The 22,428-nt window shown below is 41.6% G+C and overlaps 1 protein-coding gene and 1 pseudogene across 3 annotated transcripts in view; both read left to right on the top strand.

Moving 5' to 3' along the window:
- Positions 1–825: 825 nt before the first annotated feature.
- Positions 826–22,428, top strand: part of Ranbp17 (RAN binding protein 17) — a 289,555-nt gene continuing 267,952 nt past the window's right edge. For 2 of the 3 annotated variants that reach the window (XM_032914025.1, XM_032914023.1), the window contains exons 1-4: positions 827–1,045; positions 9,533–9,679; positions 14,024–14,114; positions 20,209–20,375. In XM_032914025.1, coding sequence (XP_032769916.1) covers positions 1,028–1,045; positions 9,533–9,679; positions 14,024–14,114; positions 20,209–20,375 — 423 coding nt within the window. In that variant the 5' untranslated portion in view covers positions 827–1,027. Of the gene's footprint in view, positions 1,046–9,532; positions 9,680–14,023; positions 14,115–20,208; positions 20,376–22,428 lie in introns of all 3 variants that reach the window. The other variant, XM_032914024.1, reaches the window with a different exon arrangement.
- On the top strand, positions 12,978–13,676 carry LOC116909038 (annotated as a pseudogene).

The following is a 22,428-nucleotide window of genomic DNA, read 5'->3' as shown; positions in this document are numbered from 1 at the left end:
TCTATAACCCCTATTCCAATGAAATATTTTGGCGTAAAATATAGGTTCAGGGTTGGGGATTTAGCTCAGTGGTAGAGCGCTTGCCTAGCAAGCGCAAGGCCCTGGGTTAGGTCCCCAGCTCCGAAAAAAAAAAGAACCAAAAAAAAAAAAAAATATAGGTTCATATAAAAGTGTAGATAAGGAGTTACAGGCAAGCCAGAATTTTACAATTTAATGCCCCCCACACAATGGCAGCTTAACTTAAACTCAATAAAGTTTAAAAAAAACAAAAAACAATGGGAGTTAGGCATTGGGGAACAGGAATTAAGCATAGCAGTTGCATATGGGGGTCAAAGGCTGTCGGTATGTTAGAGGATTAAACATCTGTGCAGATGTGGGATTTGGCAGCTATGAATTTGTTTCAGATTCCCGTCAGGAATCAAGATAGCTTGTGGTAGCATTAAGGTTTATTATCATGTGTATAAAAGGGATGCAGGTGCCTGCTAAAGCAGTTAGATCTCCACAAGCTGGAGCTACATGCAGTTGTGAGCACGTGGGTGGGTGCTCTCCACTGCTGAGCCATCTCTTCGCCTGTCTACCATAGATTTAGGAGCCAAAGTGGGCAGTAGCACACACAGGCCGCACGCAGATGATGATGACTGCGTGTTCGAGACCAGCCTGGTTCACATATTAAAGGCTTGGCAGGAATTCATAGTGAGACCCAGTCTTCAAAAACTAAGTTGGCGGTCTAGGCGGGCAGTTGGGTCAGGGTGGTGGGTTAAAAGTTAAAGGTCAGAGGTCAGAGGCTTGCTCTGAGGAGTCAGCGGTTGCAAAAGAAGCGCACTGGCGGTTGGGCGGAGGAGCCCGAAGGACACGCCCCCTCCGCCCCGCCGGCCCCGCCCAGTCCCGCTGCCGGCTCCAAGCGGAGCGCGCCGAGCATAGGGAGCGAGCGGTGTGGGGGGGATCCCGCGGCGGCCGGGCTCGCGCGGCGTCTTCGCTCCCCCTCCCCTCAGCCCTTGGGCCGCGCGGCCCGCGCAGCTCTGGGAAGATGGCGCTGCACTTTCAGGTCAGTGCGCCGGGCCACGGGCCTGGAGCGCCGGCGGGCGGTGGGGGCTCCAGGCCGCGACCCCGACCTCAGCCCCTTACCCGGGAATGGTGGGGCGGCCGGCGCAGAGGAGCAGGCTATGCTCGACCGCCGAGTCCGCCCTCGTTGGAGCGGTTGCAGCGGCGTCCTGGCAGGTGGGAGCCGGGGCCGAGGGGCCGCCATCCGGCCCTCACGCCCAGCCCGCGGTCGTTGCTCGCCCGGGAGCCTGAGCTCGGAGGCCGGGGCGGCGGGAGCAAGGCAGCGCGGCCAGAGGACTGTCATTGGCCGGAGGCGGGCGGGCGGGTCGGGGCGCGACGCGACCGGGAGCGCGCAGCCTCATTGGTGGAGCCTCGGGGCAGGGCGCAGGCTGCGCTGGAGGGATGCGGGTCTGCCCGGTGGCTCCCGCACTCTGCTGGTCTTCATCCCATAGACATCTATTGAGCCTCCCCACTGTGTGTCTCCTGTGGCGGAACGTTCTCAGGATGCAAGGCGACGTCAGCTACCTCCCTTGTCCTTTTAGAGTGCGCGGTAATTGCTGCACACGTGAAGACTGTTGTGGTAGAATTAGTCACGGGATATCGCAGGAGCACAGAAAGGGGGCAGTCAATCCCCGTGCGGAGGGGAGCCTCCACTTGTTACTTGGTTCCTACTGATGTACATAAACCTCTGAGCAAACTCGCTGCCTTGTACTCTCAGGGACCTGGGACTCTAGCGGGAATTGCAGGAACTGTAGATATCCAGGAAAGCAAGTCTACGGGCTAAAGAGGATGTGGGCAAAACAAGGAATTGTGGAAGACTGTGACGTACTGCGAAAGTCTGTTCTTGAATCCTAAGATTGATTTGAAAAGAAAGAGCTCAAAGGGAATTGTAGATGGCAGAAGACCTCAGAGAAGTAGGCGGGGTCTTGGTAACAGTGTATCTGAAGGCCACATTTCCCTGTAGATTTATATGGATCTGCTGGTCCCATGGACTTACTGCGTTATTACTTCTGAAGTAACTTAGAACCAGGAAATAAACCTACACTTTATCTTTTTACTTACCGTTTTGTTTTGTTTTATTTTTAAGGGTCCCCAGGTCAGCATTAGTTATTTGTTGTCACTTTAGTAAATATATGTCTTGTGCATAACTTTTTCAGGAAGAATCTCACAGGGATAACTATGAGTTGGAAATAGATAATCAGAAGTTCATAGTGCAGGTATAAGTCTCGAGTAAAGTAGAAGGTGTAGAAGAACTTTGGAACCTTTTTGGACTTGAAAAGGTGATGCCTTGTAAATTGCTAAGCCCCGGAAACCTTCTTCATACTCAAGTGCAATCAATATTAGACAAATTAGATGTTGGTGCCCAAACTGGTCATATCATTTCCAGAAATATACACTAAAGTGACATCTTTGGGGGCATCGTTTCAGTGTCTTTTTCCCATTTGATAATTATGTAGCTCAATGATAACTGTCCACAAGGCAGTGCTGTACGTGTAGCCTGCCAGTTCCATGCAGAGGGTAACCTTCCTCTGCTTCCTGGAGGGCAAAGGAAGATATCATTAGATTCAGTCACAATCATGCTAGTTAGGGAGCAGGTCTGGATTATCTTTTCGGGGGCATTGCAGGTGGAGGAACAGAAAGGAAAGATAGAATTGGCAGTAGGATTCTAACAATGACATTGGGAAAAGCTTAGTGTTTTAGGACTTTAGCTTAGGACTCTTGCATGGTTTGCTTGATGAATGGTTCTGGAGTCAAAGACTGCTAGCGATTGTTCTTAAACCTCCCTTGGGCTGGGTGATCTAGATGTGATTGAGAAATACACACAATGTCACTGTGATGAAGAGTCATTGGGAAAGGTGGTTGTCAGTGTAAAGTGTGGCTGCCACTGGATTACTTTCCCTTTTGGTCTTAACTTCACAATTGCTTCAGGTGTTTCCTGTCTGTAGTTCCAACAGTGAGTCTCAGGGAAGCTTTGATCACTCTGTGTGTCAGATGCTGAAGCTTGTGCCAGCTCCGTTGGACTAGTGACTTTTCCAGAGATGTGTCTTTTAAGACCCCCCCTACTTTCCACTCATTTCTAAAGAGCCTCTGGAGAAATCCAGGGCATCGAAGGCCACATTATTAGATTTTACTTAGTTCCTCCAATGTCGGAGTACCTGAAATATTTACAGAGAAACAGTTAGTAGAACTTTGACTATACGGAAATTGGTTTGCATGTGAAGTTGGTCATATTGTGGTATGAAACACAGTCCATAAAACTCCGTCTGGTACCAACAGCAGATTGAGGGATCCACAGCTGTCTAAAGGTTTGGCAGCTCAATAGAAGGCCAGCTCTCCTTTTGGGCAAAACCACTTTTTTTTTTTTTGATAGTTATGCAGGAGGAATTGAGGAGAGAGTAAAGCAGAGATAGCATGGAGCTTGTGACTCTGGTCTTAAATTCCAGTACCACTGGAGAGGGACACATGGAGTAGAAGTCTGCTGGAGCCATGGGCTATGGGGTTTCCATAGTTCAGAGCCATGTTTAATATGGTTGCCGCAGTTCCAGAGCCATGTGTAATGTGGTTTCTGCTGTTCTGGTGTTACTTTTAGTAGCCTTTCTGGAAGGGCTTTGTAGACAGATAAAAGAGGAGGTTAAGAGTAGGACTTGGACATTGTTGGCAGAATGATGTGACAGATCTGTGATGGGCGGCAGCATGGCAGATGGATGGTGAGGGAGATGTCGTGCCTGGTGCATACAGATTTTTCATTGGCTCTATGATCTTGTACAGCTTACATACATGAACCCTGTCAACTTCAGGTTTCTTAATCTGAAGAAAGAGCACACTAAAACAAAACTATGTAGTGTGCAGAAGTCTAGTTTTTAGAATTGGCTTCAAAGATAAAAATATTCTTAAACCGTGGGGCACTTAAACAACTCTGTGGTTGGTGTGGTGGTCTGAATATGATTGGCCCAGCGAGTAGCACTGGTGACCTTGCTGGAGGAAGTGGATCGTTGTGCTGGTGGGCTGCCTCCTGCCTGCCTGAGAACAGTTCTCTGCCTTTGGATCCAGATGTAGAACTCTCAGCTTCTCCAACTGCCATGCCTGGATGCTGCCATGCCTTGATGATAATGGACCCTCTGAACCTGTGAGCCAGCCCCAGTTAAATATTGTCCTTTATAAAAGTTGCCTTGGTCATGGTGTTTCCTCACAGCAGTAAAACCGTAAGACAGTTGGTACAAAAGTACTTCAGTTTTACCTTGTGGAAATTTGTCATTTGATACTCTTAACATGGTTATGTTGTAAATCATTTTAATATTCATTTCTCACTGTATACTTTTTGCTAGTGGCATTACATAGTGTTTATTTTAGATTTATATTATGGAAATGATGAAGACAAGCAACTGAGTGATTTGTTTAAAATTGTCTTATTTTATAATATGTGTGTGCTGTGGTGCATGTGTGGAGGTTAAACTTACAACTCTATGGAGTAGGTTTTTCTATTCTCTTTACATGGGTTCCAGCCACCTACTAAGCCAAGATTTTCTTGTTTTGAGTATAAAATGGGTCAGTAATAGCAGTGTATAAAATGGGTCTCTGCTGTTGTTGGCTCAGGAATTTCTAACGTACAGTGCAGTGGTGGTAAAATAAAGTTTGCAAAGGAATTGAGAACCCTAAAGTTGAGGAGAATTGTGGTAGGTCATCAGAAGTTAACAGTGATTCATGGAAAACAGTCACTGAAATAATCGTCTTACAACTACAGGAGAAGCTGCTTGCAGAGAACTGAGTGTGGACCATTCATGGTCATTTGACATTTGAAGAAAATTGGAAAGGCAGAAAAGCTTGGTAAATGAATCCTCATGACCTGATGGAAATTTTTTAGAAAACTGAATTCACGTCTCTCTTAATCTTTGCAATGATGAGGCATTTTATTTTTTTTAATTTCTTCTTAAAAACTTTAGTGAACTCATTTCTTGATCAGATTGTGCCATGTGACAGGAAAATGACAATTGCCAATGACTAGCTTAGTGGTTGGACTAAAGAGAAGCTCTAAAGCACTTCCCAGAGCCAAACTTGCACCATGAGAAGGCCATAGTCACTGTTGGGTGGTCTGCTGCTGCTAGTCTGTCCAACTACCAGCTGAATCCTAGTCAGACCACTCTGTCTGAGAACGTGCTCACCAAATCCATTACATGCGCAGAAGAAAAGCTGCAGGGCCTGCAGTGTTGGCCAGCATTCAGAAACGACCCACTCCTAGGACTGCATGCTGCACAATCGCAGCGTCCATAGCTGAATGCACTGAGCGTGGCCTTCAGCCTTATCCAGCATGCTCGTCATGTTCACTTGACCTCTTGCCAACGACGACCCCTTCTTCCACACCTTGACAATGTCTTAAGCAAAAATCCACTTCTGTAATGAACAGGATGAAGATGTTGCTTTCTAAGAATTTGTTTAATTCCAAAGCATTGGACTTTACACTAAAGAATAAATAATAATTTTGCTACCTCTCACTGCAAAAATATGTTGATTTGCAGTGGTTCCTATTTTGATTAATAACATTGTTATGATTATTTAACACCCACAATCCAAATCTGAACTCCTTTTGTGACAACATAATACTGGATTCTTTGTTGAAGAAGAGTTAGTTCTAAGAGACCCAGGAAAAAGCCTTCAGGCTTTTTAAAGATTTTGTTTTCAAAGATTGTTAAAAAGTTTGGGGGTTTTTGGAGTTGGGGAACAAAAGCCTTTGTACTGAACTATAATTGGCCCACAGTACAGGTATCCAAACTGCAGTAGAGTGAGTACTGAACTATAATTGGCCCATAGTACATGTGTCCAAAGGGTAGTAGGGTGAGTTTTGGTGTATGTGTACATCCGTGAAATTGTCACTAAAATATGGAAATTGCTCACATAAGTTTCCCTGTGCTCCAACACCTTTTCACTGTTCTCCTGGCTGCCACTGCCTCCCCTCTCTACTCCTTTGCTGTCCTTGTCACCCTGCCAAGGAGCCAGTGACCCATGGCACCAAGCTCAGCTCTACAGTGCTGCCCAGTGTGGCCCAGGGCCGGATTTCCCAAGTGCTGTAGTGAGAGGCAGGGGCCAGCTCTCCAGAGTGCTGAAGCCAGTATGTGGCAGGGCTAGTTCTGCATAGTCCTTGGTTATTAGCATGGTCCTAAGAGGTGGCTCAGAGTAGTCTCTCGTGGTAATAATCAACATAAACCCCTGCTACTGCGTGGTCAGACCCATACTTGGCCCTCAGTGACAGCATGGACTGGGATTTGACCATGACCTCGGGTGGTAGGCAGGCTACTCATATCAGGCTATTCCTCCCTCGAGTCTCCCTCTTGGCCTCTCTTCATAGTGCACAAACCATTCTGCTCATTGTAGTGACTCCCACTAGGGTCAGGCCTCTGGGTGTCTTCTCTGGGAAGCCCATGCTGCTTGGCCTGGCCAAGGGTGAGCCACTTGATTCTCTCTTTCTTTCTTCCTTTCTTTCTTCCTTTCTTCCTTCCTTTCTTTCTTTCTTTCTCTCTTTCTTTCTTTCTTTCTTTTAGATCATTATAGTAACAAAATTTGTTGCTCCCTTCCAATCTTTTATAAAATTTCATACTCTTCCTTTTTATACCACTTATTATTTGTTAATAATTTTAAATATTGGGACTGGAGAGGTGTCTCAGTGCTTAAGATCACTGACTGTTCTTCCAGAGGACCCGGGCTTGATTCCTATCACTCACATGATGGCTAACAAGTGTCCAAGCCTTCTGGAGGCAGTGCACACATGTGGTGGAGGCAGTGCACACATGTGGTGCAAAGGTGGACATGCAAGCAAGCACCCATGTGCATAAGAATACATGGTAGAGCACTCATGCACAGAAAATAAATCAAATAGTTTAAAACTAATATGAAACATCTTTGGAGAAAGGGGGTGATTGGCAATGTTGACTGAATACTAATTAATTATATACCCTTTTGTCTTAAAGTTTATTAAATCACTATAGCAAAGCAAGTGATATCTAGACATCTTCACAATTAGACACCAGTGACTTGACTAATATTAATATCTATATATTTTAAATGATTTATTTTATTTTTTTAAGATTTATTTATTCATTTTATGTACACTATTGCTCTCTTTGGATGCACCAGAAGAGGGCATTAGGTTCCATTGCGGGTGGTTTGTGAGCCACCATGTGGATGCTGGTATTTGAACTCAGAACCTCTGGAAGAGCAGTCGGTGCTCTTAACCACTGAGCCTTCTCTCCAGCCCCATCATTTATATTTTTAAATATTAGTTTTCTAGGTCCTTTGTAACACATTGCCACAACTGGGGTGGCTTAAAACTCCAATTTGTTCTCAGTTCTGAAGGCCAGAAGACTGAGACAGAGGACAGATGGCTTGCTTCTGTCTGGGGGCCTTGGCCTAGCTTCTCACAGTTTTTGACAGCTTTAGCACCTCTTGGTTTTAGATATGGCCTCCCAGTCTCTACCTGTCTTCTTATGGCCCTCTCCTCTGCATTTTCCTGCACTTCAAACTCCTTATCCCCTTTCTCTTTCCAGAAAGTTAGTCTGGTTTTTGGAGAGACTGGTGACAATGGCCACCCTAAGTATGGCCAGCTTCCATGTTCCTGAGGAGTATTGAGTTTGCAAGGAGTTGGGTGAGGGATGCAAATGGTGTTTTAGGGACGTGAACACTTCAAGAACATTTGGTGTTTTGGGCTCTGTATTTTACACTCAAATTTCATAGTGCTCTGAGAGTCGTAGGCAGGCACTCCCATGTTCCTGTGTGTATTGGTGGATTGATAGAAGGAAGTCATACTTCATGACCAATCCTTATGTTCCCATGCAGTTTCAGAGAAGCTTATACTGTACAGGAAAGGAGGCACTGTCTCCCACCTGACAGAGAAGACTTTTACTAATTTTGTTAAAAGCTTTGTCGATGGCCTTGAATTCTCAGTCTGACTGCCTCAGCCTCCTGAGTGCTGGGTTGTGGAAATGTGCTGCCCATGCCCTTCCTCTGCTGTAAGGATGCCAGTAATTGGGTTTAGAATTGGCTTTAGGGCCCACTTCAAACCTAGAATGATTTTACCCAAATCCCTTAACTAAGATATTATAAAGACCCTATTTCTTTTATTTTATTTTGTCTTGGCTATTTTATCTATTTACATTTCAAATGTTATCCCCTTTCCCCCTTCTCCCATACCCTCTCCCTCCCCCTGCTTCTATGAGGATGCTCCCACTCCCTCCCACCCACTCCCACCTCAACGCCCTGACATTCCCTACACTGGGGAAACGAGCCTTCACAGGACAAGAAGATTATATTTATAGACTCTGGACCTGTCTTTTATGGGATATAGATATTTACGTACAGTGTTATTACAGTTAAGTTTATGAAGTACGCTGGGAGCATGCAACTCTGCTGCTTGTTTGACTCTGACTGAAGCAGTGAGCATGGGACAGCACTCCTGCCTCCTCCCACGCACCAGCTTGCCTCGGCTACTGGGCTGTGGCACAGTAGGGAAGTGGGGAGTGTGCAGGAGCTAAGGTGGGAGCAAGGACGGGCATCAGGGCTCTCCTGCCTCAGTGCTGCCTGTGCATTTGACGGGCGTGAAGCCAAGTGCCGCTGTAAGCTGCAAACAGAAATTCTGGCCAGAACTGAACAAAGTTGGCAGGTTTTTTGGGGAATATCCCATTATGTTCATTTGGCTACCTGGTTTTGAAAATCTCTGCCAATATTTTTGTCAAGTATGTAATTCAAGTTCCAAGTGAAATAATTTGTTTTAATAAATGGCTTTAACAAGATTCTCTTAAGCCAAGAGGGTGGCTGAACTCACTTTGTAGTTCATTGTTTTCATGTATTCTATTTATAGATAGAACCAGTTTGTCTTTGTGCTTATAAGATAAAAGCCTGTCCTTTAATTAGTTAGCGTGTGGTCAGATCAGAAGTGATGACGTGGTTCACCTGAAGCGCTGAGTTCAGAAGGCCCAGATCAGCACACACAGTTAGCATTAGGTCCTTGTATAGGTGGCAGGGAACAACAAAGCCACATGAGTGGGGCTGTTGGCAGCCTGTGCGTGGTCTCTCTCCCACCGTCTGCCCAGTGTCTCTTCACCAGAACTGGCCACTGTCTAAGGCCTTGCAGTGAGTACATTTGTTTTATCTGAAGCCCTGTAAATGCTGTTTCTTTACCCACACTGCCTTCTAGTCTGTTCTTCATGTGGCTTACCCTTCAGTTTTGAGGCACTCTGTAATTTTGAACATTTTAGCATATATGTAACTTAACCTTGTAAAGGAGAGAACCTTCCCCTTTACGTAGAGTTACACTGTATAACTGATTTTATAAGTAAACAATTTGGGAAGTAGGAAATGTGCTTCTTTTGCCACAGTATTTAAGTGCGTCATTAATTACTGCTCAGTAACTAGGTATTGAATGGATGTATATAAGCATCATTTCTTTATTTCCTGTTTTCTGTGTTTAATTATCTTCATTCAAGTCTCTTTTCTTTCTCTGAAGAGTTTGGCTGAGTTGGAAGCTCTGTGCACTCATCTCTACGTAGGAACCGATCTCAATGAAAGAATAGAGGCTGAGAAAGCACTCTTGGAACTGATTGACAGCCCAGAATGTCTCAGCAAGTGTCAACTTTTATTAGAACAAGGAACAGTAAGTATGCAATGAGTGGCTGACAGGACAGACCAGTGTTGATGATAATAGCAGTGGTTCATACTCGAAGCTTTTGCCACATCTTCTTGTTATTTTCTGTCAAAGGGGTTAAGCGGGAGGAACTGGAAAGCTGGGGACACAAACAGGAAACAGTCACAAGGTAAAAATAGGTAAGCAGTGACAGGTTTTTGGCTCTTCTGTCTGGTTTTGCCTGGTTTTATGTCACATTTGATGAACCAGGGCCTCCTCCATGCTAGGAAGGCTCTCCACTAACTACCAAGTTACATCCCAAGCCTAACAATTACATTTCAGAAATAGAAAAAGAAAAGAAAAGAAAAAAAGACAATCTAAGTGTCAAGATTGTTCAGAAGAATGCTACCTGCTTCTTCATACCTTCATTCCAGATACTCATAGCTGTCCACTCAGCAGCCAGCCACTACAGAAAGAACAGTCCACACTACTGACTTGTCCATGTATGTGCGTGGATTAAAGTAGCTCACTGTGGAGTTAGAGAGGACATCTAATTAGAGGTCTGAAGTGAGGAGGGAATACTACAGAGAGTCAAAGGTGACAGACTTTTCATGGAGAGCCATGTAGTAGTTTAAGCTTTGTCAGCCGAAATTGGTATTTCATAACTATTTCTATAGAATAGAGAACACAAATATTCATAAAGTTCTGTTGGTAAAGTTGAAAATATAATCACTGATTATACTTCTATGTCATACTGGTTGGCTGATAAAAAATAAAACCGTTCTTTTGGGGGTTAATTGAGGCTTAAGGCTGGTGTTTTCTGTTATTAGACTTGACTGCAGATGTTCATAGTTAAATATATTCGTGCAGATTTGTAGTGAAATTCTTTCTTTAGCCAGGGCCTCACTGTGTAACCTTGTCTGACTTGGAACTCTGTGTAGAACAGGCTGGCCTTGAATTCACAATAATCACCTGCTTTTGCCTTGAAAGTGCTGGTATTAAAGGCGTATGCTGTCATGTTGGCTAAAATCTTACATCGCTGGAAATCTCCTCACAAACCTAGGTGATGTCAGATAGTCTGCTAGTGCGTTTCCCCTTCTCTTCTGCATTATATGTACCTCCACTCAGAAGTCATTTTTGGGCTTCTCTTATTAAATCCTCTTGATATTTGCTATTTTGTCTATCGTTATTGCAGAAAATAATACTTTTCAACTAAAAATTAGGTTGAACGTCCTCAGTTGTATTTTCAGATACAGAAATTTTCCTTATGTTGGGATCGGTAGCTATGTGCTACTGGGAGTGTCACTGGGAATGGAGACGTCAGTACTAGTGTTAGCTCTTCTCAGTGTAGGAACTTGTGAAGTGCTTGTGACACACAGTGTTAATTGCTGCTGGAGTGACTTGTGTGCCACTTATTCTGACATCCCTGTACAAGTGCTGTGTCCTTCACATTAACCACGAGGCTGGACTCTGAGAAAACAAGCTTATTGTATAAGGTAATTTCTACAGCTATTTAGTAGTGAAAATATGGCTTTATTTTATTTATAAAATTTTATTCTCAGCCCTGAGCTTAAAAAGAAGAAAGAGGAGTACAGTTATTTAGGATTAGCTACTAGTCTGCTTTGCTGGGGGGAGGGGATCAGGGTATTCAGCACCCCCTTTTTGCTAAAATCTATAGAGTAGAAGATGAGTCACAGAAGTAAATGACCCCCTCGCTCACTGACTTAGGAGAGATTCAGATATTCATTCCCGAATAAATGCTAATAATAACAATAGTAATGTGAATGATTCCAGCTTCACAATGATTCTGTTGTTGTTATTATTATTATTATTATTATTATTATTATTATTCTTTACAAGCTTTGTGAATTTGACCAGCTAAGCCCTTTTTTGCTTCATACACTGTCGCCACAAGTGTAGCAGATTCTACCTAAGGTTTATATTTAATTAGTGTTTCCTCAGCTCCTTTAAAAATATTCTGGCCTACAGTTCCACAGACTCTTCATAAAAGGCAGCAGTTCTTGAATTACTTCCCATTCAACCCTGACTTCTAGAATGAGTGGATGGCAGGAGTCTGTAACATTAACCACAGAAACAAGTGTTCGTAACATCAGCATTCATTGAAAGCTAAACTAACCTTTGCAGTTGCCTTGCCTCACCTTTGAAGTGACTTCTGGTGTTCAGTGTCCTCATCTCTGAGCATTTGTTGTCTCTGAAAGGCTGGGAAGTTTGTTTTCTCTAAGTGTAGGGAAACAATGGTGATTAGTTCATCATTCGAAAGCAGCTTCCCTTACTTAACTAAATGAGCCAGTTGTAAACTGATTTTGGTTTGTAGACTTTTTTTAACTTCATTCCTTTTAAAAATGCTGTTCTGACATAGATTGTTTCAGAATTCAAAAAGTCTACCAACTTTCTTTGAGTTGGGAATATTGTTATGACTGCTTAGTTTAATTTTTCACCCAATATTCTTTTAGGACAAGGTTACTGCCCTAAAAGGCAACTGAGAAAGTATTGGTTTGCCATCTAATTTAACAACGTGCCTTCTGGGGTTGGGGATTTAGCTCAGTGGTAGAGCGCTTGCCTAGCAAGCGCAAGGCCCTGGGTTCGGTCCCCAGCGCCAAAAAAAAGAAAAAAGAAAAAGAAGAAAACAAAACAAAACAAAACAAAACAACGTGCCTTCTAAGTTAGATATTTAAAGTCCACTCTTACCTTTGGTATGGGGGATACACATTGGTTTAATGGAAAGTATGTGTCATGGCGGCTCATTCCCATGACACTTTAGACAGCAGCTGGACTTCAGCACACACAGAGTTGGTTTTAATTATACATGACGTCTGCCATGGACCACAGGTAAACCCTGACTAAGGCTTTACACACCGAACATCACACTGGAGTTCACTTTGTATCTGTGTTTTACATGTTAACAAAATACTGTTTTTAAATTGTTTTCAACTGTTTAAAGTTATGAATACCATTTTTAGCTCACAAGCTCTGCAAAACTAAAAATTGTTTCATGGATTTTTTTTCCTAACTTGTAGTCTAGAGAAAAAAACATTTTGGCAAGAAATTTATAGGAATGGGATGATATATGAACTAAATGTTGAAAGATGAACATGTATTTATAGAGTTCAAGAAGATTGGTGGTAAGGCTAGAGAGACGGACGAGTGGTTCAGGTGCTTCATAACTGCCTATGGCTCCAGTCCTGGAATCTGGCATCCTCTGGCCTCTGCGAGAACTGCACATGTGTGGTGCACATAAGCTTGAGAGCACACATGCATAAACACAAGTTAAACATACACATCTTTAAATAGAAATGAAAATTGATGGCCACAGTGTACTGTCAGACATAAATCTGAAGGAGCACAGAAATCATGGCAGGAAGGCATTGAAAAACTCTTGAGGGAGGAGTGTCAGCTATTTAATGTGGAAGCAAAGGTCGAAAAGCTGGAACTGATGTTCCAGAAAACTGGTTCTGATTTGGATCACCTTCAGTATAGGCTGGGACATGAAGTCAGGACTAATCACCCACATTCAACAGGAGAGAAAAGTGCAGTTGTAATTTTAAAGGAATTATCATCAGTGAAGTCTTAATATCAAGCTTTATGTGCACACTTTAAGGCAGTTTCTGTTGAGCAAAAAGAGACCAAGAGCTGCATTTGTGCTATTTTGAACAAGATAGTGGCCATGATACAAGAACTACAAAAGCAGACAAACCTGACTAACTCTACTGACAGAAGAGGAGAAAGCTGTGACAGAGCAGTTAAAGTCTCACATGCCAGACTTACAAAACGGAACTTTAAAAAGGAACTTCGATGGAGAATAGATCAGTTCCAAAGAGATTCAGCAAGGTGTCTAGAAGTCGGGGGCTAATGAGGAAGGGGAAGATTGAGATTTTCCTTGACTGACAAGATCATGATGCATTTCATATGAGAGGAAATTGTAGGAAGGGTAGATATCATAAGGCTGAAAACCAAAAGGATGGGATGGGAACACAGAAATGTAAATACTGATTAAAAACAAAAACTTGTGGACACACCTTCTGGAGCATGGAGCCAGGGGCATTTGGAGGTAGAAGGAGAGAGCAGCTGTGCAGGACTGCTAGGCTGTGTTAGGAGTGTTTTAGCCGGCCTCTCCGCAGATGTTCCTTTTCCCCTGACTTGCTGCTCTTGACATGGCTATGCACACCTCCTTCAGCTACGGTTTTTACGATCGATCGTGTGCATTTGTCATGTACATAGGTGCATTTCAGGAACATCTGTTTTACTCATCACAAGTCTCCTACTTTGGAGAAGTAGAATTGTTTTTGCTTAGAAAAATTTAGTATAATATTCTGACTATTCTATCTTTGTAATTTTTATTACTGTTCTTTACAGACATCCTATGCTCAGCTCCTTGCAGCAACATGTCTTTCAAAACTTGTTACCCGAATCAATCCTTTACCTGTTGAACAGAGGATAGACATCAGTAAGTGATTCGTTAATTTTTTTAAAACCAATTATATTTTAAAAATAAAAATTTTCTTTTAAATTTGCTGAGCTTTTATTGAGCTTATAATTGAGCTTGTAATTTAGTTTTATTATTATTTTAAGATGGGTAGTTAAGTCTTATTCATGCAGTGATGATGATGATTAATAGATAAGACCCTATAATTGTAAAATTATGTTAATTTAATGATAAATTATATTTTGTATATGTGGTATTTGATTTTCACTATTATATTTTATCCTCCAAATAAATTAATGAGTTATTCTCATTTTCAAATGAGTAAACCAGATATGATAGACTCTGACTCGCTCAGGATCACACACCCTGGAAATAGTAGAGTTCTTTAAATCTGCTAAATCTGTGTAGAGTCCAGTGCTCTTAGTTGATGGTCAATTGAATGCCCCGAAAGAAACCAGCTCTGTGTTGCTCAGGTTGCTATACCATAATCGGTTTGGATGCATTTAAAACGCACAGCTGATTCCTGCTCACAGTAAGAACATTGGTACTGTAGAGTAGCACATACATGTTTTGAGAACAATTCACTTTACCTTATATGTATGTGTAACCTTGTGTTTCATATAGCAAACCTAGTAATGCGTATAGGAGATTACTTTTTATAATAGAAACAGATTATTGTCTCATTTCTGTTCTGCAGACTCAAAATTAGTGTAGTTTATATTTTTGTGTTAGAAAAGTGAAAATATCTGATGTGTTATAAATCTTTAAGAGCAAAATTCAGAAGTCAACGCTATCCTAGGATGTAGTTCGCTTCCTTTTCTGATAGTTCCTGCTGGCCTTCAGTCTGCAGAAAGTTCTATACTTAAGACTGCAAATGAGATGCATTTGCGTTTTTTAATTTTAAATAACTGGTTCAAACAGTGTAAACCTGAGTCATGACTTAGGACATATCTTAAATAGATTTACATTTTTTTAGAACACTTTTGGATTCTTAGCAAAATTGAACAGAAACTATAGAGTTTCCTTATACTCCCTGCCTCCATTATGGGTAGCTTTCTGCTTAGTATATATGTTCTCTAGATTTGGATAACGAACAACAGCGTGTGTCCGCTATGATAGTAGTGTATAAGTAGCTTCACTCCCCTAAGAATCCTGTGTTCTGCTGATTCACCCTGATCTTTGAATGCCCTCACTGTTTCCTTTCCGGAGTAGCATTCAGGGAGAATTGTAGAGTATATAGCATTTTTAGATTTCCTTCTTTATTTGTAATAGGCCATGCCTTTTCATGATTGGACTTAATGATCTCACTTCTTTTTAGTTATGAATAATACCCTTTATTGTCTGATTGTACCTAAGTGAAGAATATTTTAGTTGCTTCCAAAGTTTGAAGAAATTGTGAGTAAAGTTGCTCTGGACAGAGCAGGCGTGCGTGGTGCCTTGTATGTGAGACACTGAGGTCAGAGGTCTCACGCTTGAGACCAGCCTTGGAAGGAAGGTCCTGTTTGGGGGTAGGAGGAGGGAGCACATGAACTAAATGAAACCTGAGTAATGGAGAGAGCACTTCTTGCTTTGTTCCTGAACTTGGGAAACTTTTTAAATGTAAATTTTTAAATGTGCTGTCATTTGCAGTTGCTGCTTTCCAGTGGTACTCTAGGTCAAGTGAGAAAGCTCCCCTCCATTGTTCACTGAGCTTTCATCGTAAATGGACGTTGCATTTCTTACATGCTTTTCTTCCATCTATTGATACTGTCCTGTGGTTTTCACTCTGTAGCCTGTTGATGATTTTCTATGTTGTGCTGGCCCTGCACATCTGAGATGAAGCCTTCTTTGTCCTGCTCTTTAATTCTTAATACATTCTTGAGTTCAACTTGCTGGAATGTTGAGAACTTTTACAGCTCTTTTCAAGAGAGACAATTAGTTCTTGTACTGTTTTCAGTTTGTATATTAAGATAATTTGGGGAACAGGTTGTAATTAGAGGTTGAGTGCTTGCCTAGGATTCATTTTTGGATATGTAATAAAATAGGTAATAAAAGAAGATAACTTTAGACTAAACTAAGTTAAATAGGTTTCTCTCTACTTGTTTTTCTTGGCAGATATTCCCTAAATGTTCAGTAGTAATTACCAGTGCACTCATCTGGGTCTGGTGGAAGATAACCAGTGTCTTAGTGAGGGTCTCCATTGCTGTGAAGAGACTCCATGACCAAGGCAACTCTTATAAAGGAAAACATTTAGCTGGGGCTGGCTTATAGTTTCAGAGGTTCAGTCCAATACCATCCTAGCAGGAAGTATGGCAGTGTGCGGACAGGCATGGTGCTGGAGAAGGAACAGAGAGTTCTACATCTTCATCCAAAGGCAGCAGAAGGACAGATTCTCTCTTGCAGGCAGCCAGGTGCTCTTAAAGCCCACCCACACATGGACGCACTTCCTCCAACAAGGGCACACCTCCTAATAGTGCCACTTCTCATGGGCCAAGCATATTTAAACCACCACACTTGTATTATTTCCTGTTGTGTCACTGTGACCAGACTACACAGGAGGATGACTCAAAAGAGGACAGGGTGATTTGGCTCATGGTTTTATAGCGTTCACACCATGGCTGTCTGGCCCCATGTGCTTGGGCACAATTGGCATTGGGGTTTGTGGCACAGACCAGAGGTCTTTACTTCTTTGTGGATGGGAAGTGGGCGGAAGAATAATGACAGCACTCATCTGGCCTTCTCCTCCCACCTATTTTATTCTATTAAGGTCTCAAGTCCTTAGGCTGCTGCTTCAGCAGTTCTTCCCCTTGGCTGATCCTCCCTGGATCACAGACAAACCCACAAGTGTGCTTCATCAGTCTGAGGTGATTCCAAGTCAGTCAAGTTGACAAGGAAAATCGTCCATTGTACTTAGTAATTACTGAACAGATTTCCTTAATAGTTACAAGCATTCAGATGATTTATTTAACTTACATTTTAAAAATAGTAACACTTTTTTTAGAGTAAGAAACATGGGTATTAATTTATAATGATTTGACTTTGGATTTTTTATAATCCTTTGATCCTATGTAAACAGTACTTCAGAATATGAATTTTAATCTTTTCTTATGTTGGTGATGTGAGGTAATATACCCTTGTGATACTGGACAGTGGCAGCAAGCTGCAGCTTTCTGCTATCCACAAGGGTAAGCAGTGCTATTCTACACTGTGTTGCTACACTGTGATGCTCGTGGTCACGTGCAGTAAGTGAAAGTCACCTGATGATGGTTTATTAGGGTTTTACTTTAGCACAAGCTGAGCAAGGCTGGGATGTTGTTCAGTTTGTGAAGTGTCTGTCTAGCGTACATAAGTTTAACCCCCACTGCACAAACTGGGCATGTGGTGAAAGGCTGGAATCCCTGGGCTTGGGAGGCAGAGGTAGGATCATCAGACTTCCAGGGTCATCCTCGACTGCATAGCAAGTTCAGGGCCAGTCTGTGACACTTGAGATCCTGTCTCACACACATATAAAAAGTTGAGCAGCATTTGTGTTCTTTGAGAAAAGTGATGAGCTGGGCAGTGGTGGTGCACACCTTTAGTCTCAGCACTCGGGAGGCAGAGGCAGGTGGATCTCTGAGTTTAAGGCCAGCCTCAAAAACAAAACAAAACAAGGATGAAATATGGGGAGAAAAGAAAATAGAATTGTATAAGAAAATTTCACCTAAGAAATGATGTTTTCTTTTAGATATTTTTAGTTTGAGTAAAGAAGTCTTGTTTCTGTCAGCCAATAGAGTTTTTGTCACGACATGGTATGTCCAATGGGCATGTATAATAATAGACATGTGAGTTAAAATGAGAAATGTGTAGAATGCCTGAGCAGTCACTTCGTATTTTCAAATCAACTCTGAGATGGCACACTTGAAGTAACCTCTCCCTCCCGCGTAAGCACCATTGCCCAGTTCTGTGCTCACCACACTTAATTTCTACCATTGCTAGTGTAATTAACAGTGCCCACCCATTATCAGTCATATACATTACCTAGCATACTACTGAACTAGTAGTTTCTTCTTGAGCTCCTCATTGAAGAACCAACCTTGTTTAGGTGGCCTTACATCATCATCAGTTCCATCCAGTTTCTTGTGTCACAAGGTCCTCCTCTCAGGCCAACTTATCTCTGCCTTGGTGTGTGTCCTTCCGTGGTTTCTCTAGATGTTATTATCCTTTTCATCTTCAGACAGATGTGTGGTTTAGATTTACTTGCTTTTATAAATCAGTCCCCTCCCATGCCTTCTTCTTTTCAACTTACTAAGCCACGATACACATTACATCATAAATTGAGTTAAATGCTTGCAAAAATGTCAGCATAGCAGAATCAATCTGTTATAAGCTTTTAGTAGAAAGCTTTAGTAGATGTGGCTGTATGAACATTCTCACAGTTTGGCTCTAGAACATTTTCATCACCACAGACGGATCATTTAGAGGCTCTTCGCCCCCACCCCTACTGTGCTTTCTGCTTGTGAGTTTTTCTTTTTTTTTTTAAGATTTATTTATTTTGTATATGAGTACACTGTAGCTGTCTTCTGACACACCAGAAGAGGGCATCAGATTCCATTACAGATGGTTGTGAGCCACCATGTGGTTGCTGGGAATTAAACTCAGGACCTCTGGAAGAGCATCTCTCCAGCCCCCTGCTTTCTGCTTGTATAGATGGACTTTTTTGTAAATGTTTCACAGAAATGAGATCATAGCGTATGTATGTAGTGGTTTTGTACATGTTTTCCTAAGCGAAATGGTGTTCTAGCATGTCACATCAGTATATCCTTCCTTTTTATTACTATGGCTTTAAAAAATTAGTTATTTTTATTTTTTGCACTGGTGTTTTGCCTGCATGTATGTCTGTGTGAAGGTGTCATATCCCCTGGAACAGGAGTTACAGGCACTTGTGTGCTGCCATGTGTGGGTGCTGGGAATTGAACCCACGTCTTCTAGGTGAGCAGTCAGTGTTCTTAACCACTGAGCCACCTCTCCAGCCCCTACATATGGCTTTCAAGCATCCGTTTACTCATAGTTGATGAGCTTGTTGGCCATTTGAGTTTCACTTCTTGTCACTGCAAGTATTTACACTTGGAACATTTACTCCTGAGCCTTTTTATGGTTCAGTTTTGCCCATTTTTCTGTGTAGAACCCTAGGAATGAAATTACTGAGTTATAAGGAAAATTTGTGCAAAGTTCTGCGAAGTTCCAAACTTTCCCAACTGCCTGCAATCTATCCGGTGTATAAAGGTTCTGATTGTCCCCACCTTCACCTTCTAATTCTTTAAATCCAGAACCATCTCTCCACATCTCTCTACATACTTGCTGGTCTTTGGTTTCTACCCACAGTATATCCTAAGCTCCCCAGATAGAGATGACCTCTCCATTCTTAATGTGTTCTCAGGTTTGAAGGTGTTTTCACTGAAGCATTTTTAGTTGGGTAACTTGCAATTGATTTTGCCTTGTTAACTTTTTTTGTAAGCATTACTTTAAATGCTTCAAAAATATTTTGTGTACAAGCTTATCAGTATTGTATGTTATTATATCTTTATGTCACTTAATTAAGATCAGGTTTTAAAAAAATAGTTATAGTCTTTTAGCCTTACAATGAGCATTTACTTACTTAGTCATTGTAACATGTATGTGTTTCTACAAGTGACTTGCTGTACAGTGCTGCACAGGCCTGTGAGAGAAAGAGGGTTATGGAATCAAGGGTAGGATTGTAGGAAATGTTTGGTAGAGTACAGATTAAGTGATTTAGAAACACAGGTAAGCATCTGAGGCGTACGCTTTCTGTGCTATATTATATTGTACTACTCATATATTTCTGTGCCACTTAAATAGCTTGGTTCATTTGGCTTGCAGCTTTCTGCATTGGCCTGTCAGGTTTTTGCATGTGACATCTACAAATAAAAAAGTTGGTATTCATATTAGACTTAAATTAACCCAAGATTTATTAGACTGTAGTTGAAAAAGCTCATGTTTTCCAAATAAATCTTAGAGAGTCTCCTGTATAATACGTGCACACTTTGATCGCTTATCACAGAGCACGCCATTGCTCCCTTCACAAGATTTGCATTCTGTTTCTCAGAAGTTGGAGTGGTCACTGATGTTTTCTTTATAGGAAACTACATTCTGAATTATGTGGCATCCCAACCTAAGCTGGCTCCCTTCGTCATTCAAGCTCTTATTCAAGTCATTGCTAAACTCACTAAGTTGGGGTGGTTTGAAGTTCAGAAAGACGAGTTTGTTTTCAGAGAAATCATTGCTGATGTGAAGAAATTCCTCCAGGTAAGAAGGCACGGGTTAGTACCACCTTAGAGCGTTAGAGCGTTGCCTAGCGTTGCTTGGTTCTCTGTGGTAACACTCTTATTTACCATTTATTATTTGTCCTTTGGATCCTTTGTTATTTATTGTCAGTTAATAAAAACACTATACCTGAAGAATGAAAATAACCATTGTTTCTAAATTTAAAATGTGCTTTAATTTAACATATGTGTACTGTACACATATATGCAATATTTATGATGATTTTCATAATTATTCAATTTTCAAAATAGCCCTAGGAAGTGAGAAAACTGTGATTTATGTTGAGTAGCTTACAGCAGGTTACAGAGACTTAGTGAGGCATAACTGGGACTCCAGCAAGTCTTTTGACAGCTTTTTATCCCACACCACATCACCTAGAACATTTTTCTAAGAAATGTTCTCAAGTGAATCACAAGAGCATAGCATATGATATAAATACCATTAATGCATGATATAAATCATATCATTTTATACCTAATTTGCACCAGTTTGGGTATTTAGATTGCAAAAAAGAAAGAACAGAAACTTGCAGGGATGGTCCCATTCCTGTTCCATGTTGGAATTCTAGCTTTGAGACAATAGAGAGACCGGGAGGCTGTCTGAGGTTCCTTTGCCTCTTGCTTCCTTTGTAAATAATTTGGGTATTTAGTGATAGATATTTTTATATCTGTGTGATTTCAAAATTGCAAGGTGGTTAAGTTGGTGTCAAATTTAAGAGTTCTTGGCCTGGAGAGAAGGTTTAGAGGGTAAAAGTGCTTGCTGGGCCAAGTCTGATGATCATTGTGAATCCTCAGAGCCCACGTAAAAGCTAGACATAGTAGCACAAGCCCCTGTAATTCCAGGTGTTTAAAATGAAAAGAAAGGGATAGGAAAGAAAAAAGGGAGGGAGGGAGGGAGAGAGGAAGGGAGGAAGGGAGGAAGGAAAGTCTTCAGACTGTCAGTTAGTCGGAGAGCCACACTGTGCAACTTTATTGAGCGAGTGCACACAGGGTAGCCATGATTTAGTACGTAGGAATTAGGAGGACCATAAGGATTTAAAATGCATTGTCGATGCTCCCAGAGTTGATCATTGGTGCTTCTGAGATAACATGAACTTAATTATACCTAGTAATCATGTTGCTTAGTTTCTGTACAAGTTAGCAGGAATGACCAACTGTGAGATGAGATGTACAAAGCACATCTGGGCACACTTTTGGACTACTGCATTGTAATTTGATGCTGCATTTCTTAATTCCATGCTTTCCAGTATGATTTTGTAATAGGGTAATTTGTTAGTAATGTGCACATGAGATATGAATTGAAGGAGGTTTTACAATTAAATTGTAAGCTAATTAGAAACATCATGGAAACTATACCATATTGACAGTCATATATTTACCTTACTACATTGGGTACTCTAGATGTCTTCATTAAGGCACCTAATGACTCCATACACGTGCACTCTTCAATGATATTAAAAGAGCCTAAGTGATCTTTTCTGATATTAGATCAAGAGATTTAAATTAGTTTCTAAGCCACTTATTAATTATTGAATGCAGCTATCATAGTAGCCCGCAAGCAAATTTCTAGAACAAAAACCGTTTTTTCCCATTCTTAAGATTGTAGAAAAAGTACTAAATTAAATGTTATTTTGAAGCTTAGTTTATTATGTGTTGTAAATGCTGGGAAACTCTGTATAGCATGATGTGCATTTCTAAGGTAGGTATGCATTTTCTCCTTGACTCCATGTACCAAAACTTGTCCTTTAAAAAATGAATTCAAAATTCTTTTAGTTATAGAAAGGATGATACTTTTTCCTACATACTTTTAGGGACCAATACTAGGCAACTGTGATGCTTTGACGTTTAATTTTTAAAAGTATTGCTTGGGGGCTGGAGAGATGGCTCAGCAGTTAAGAGCACTGACTGCTCCTCCAGAGGTCCTGAGTTCAATTCCCAGCAACCACATGGTGGCTCACAAGCATCTGTAATGGGATCCGATGCCCTCTTCTGGTGCGTCTGAAGACAGCTACAGTGTGCTCATATACATATAATTT

This window comes from Rattus rattus, chromosome 9, assembly GCF_011064425.1.
Source record: "Rattus rattus isolate New Zealand chromosome 9, Rrattus_CSIRO_v1, whole genome shotgun sequence".
Lineage (NCBI taxonomy): Eukaryota > Metazoa > Chordata > Mammalia > Rodentia > Muridae > Rattus > Rattus rattus.
The sequence above is the reverse complement of the archived record's forward strand: the minus strand, read 5'-3'. Positions and strand labels throughout refer to the sequence as shown.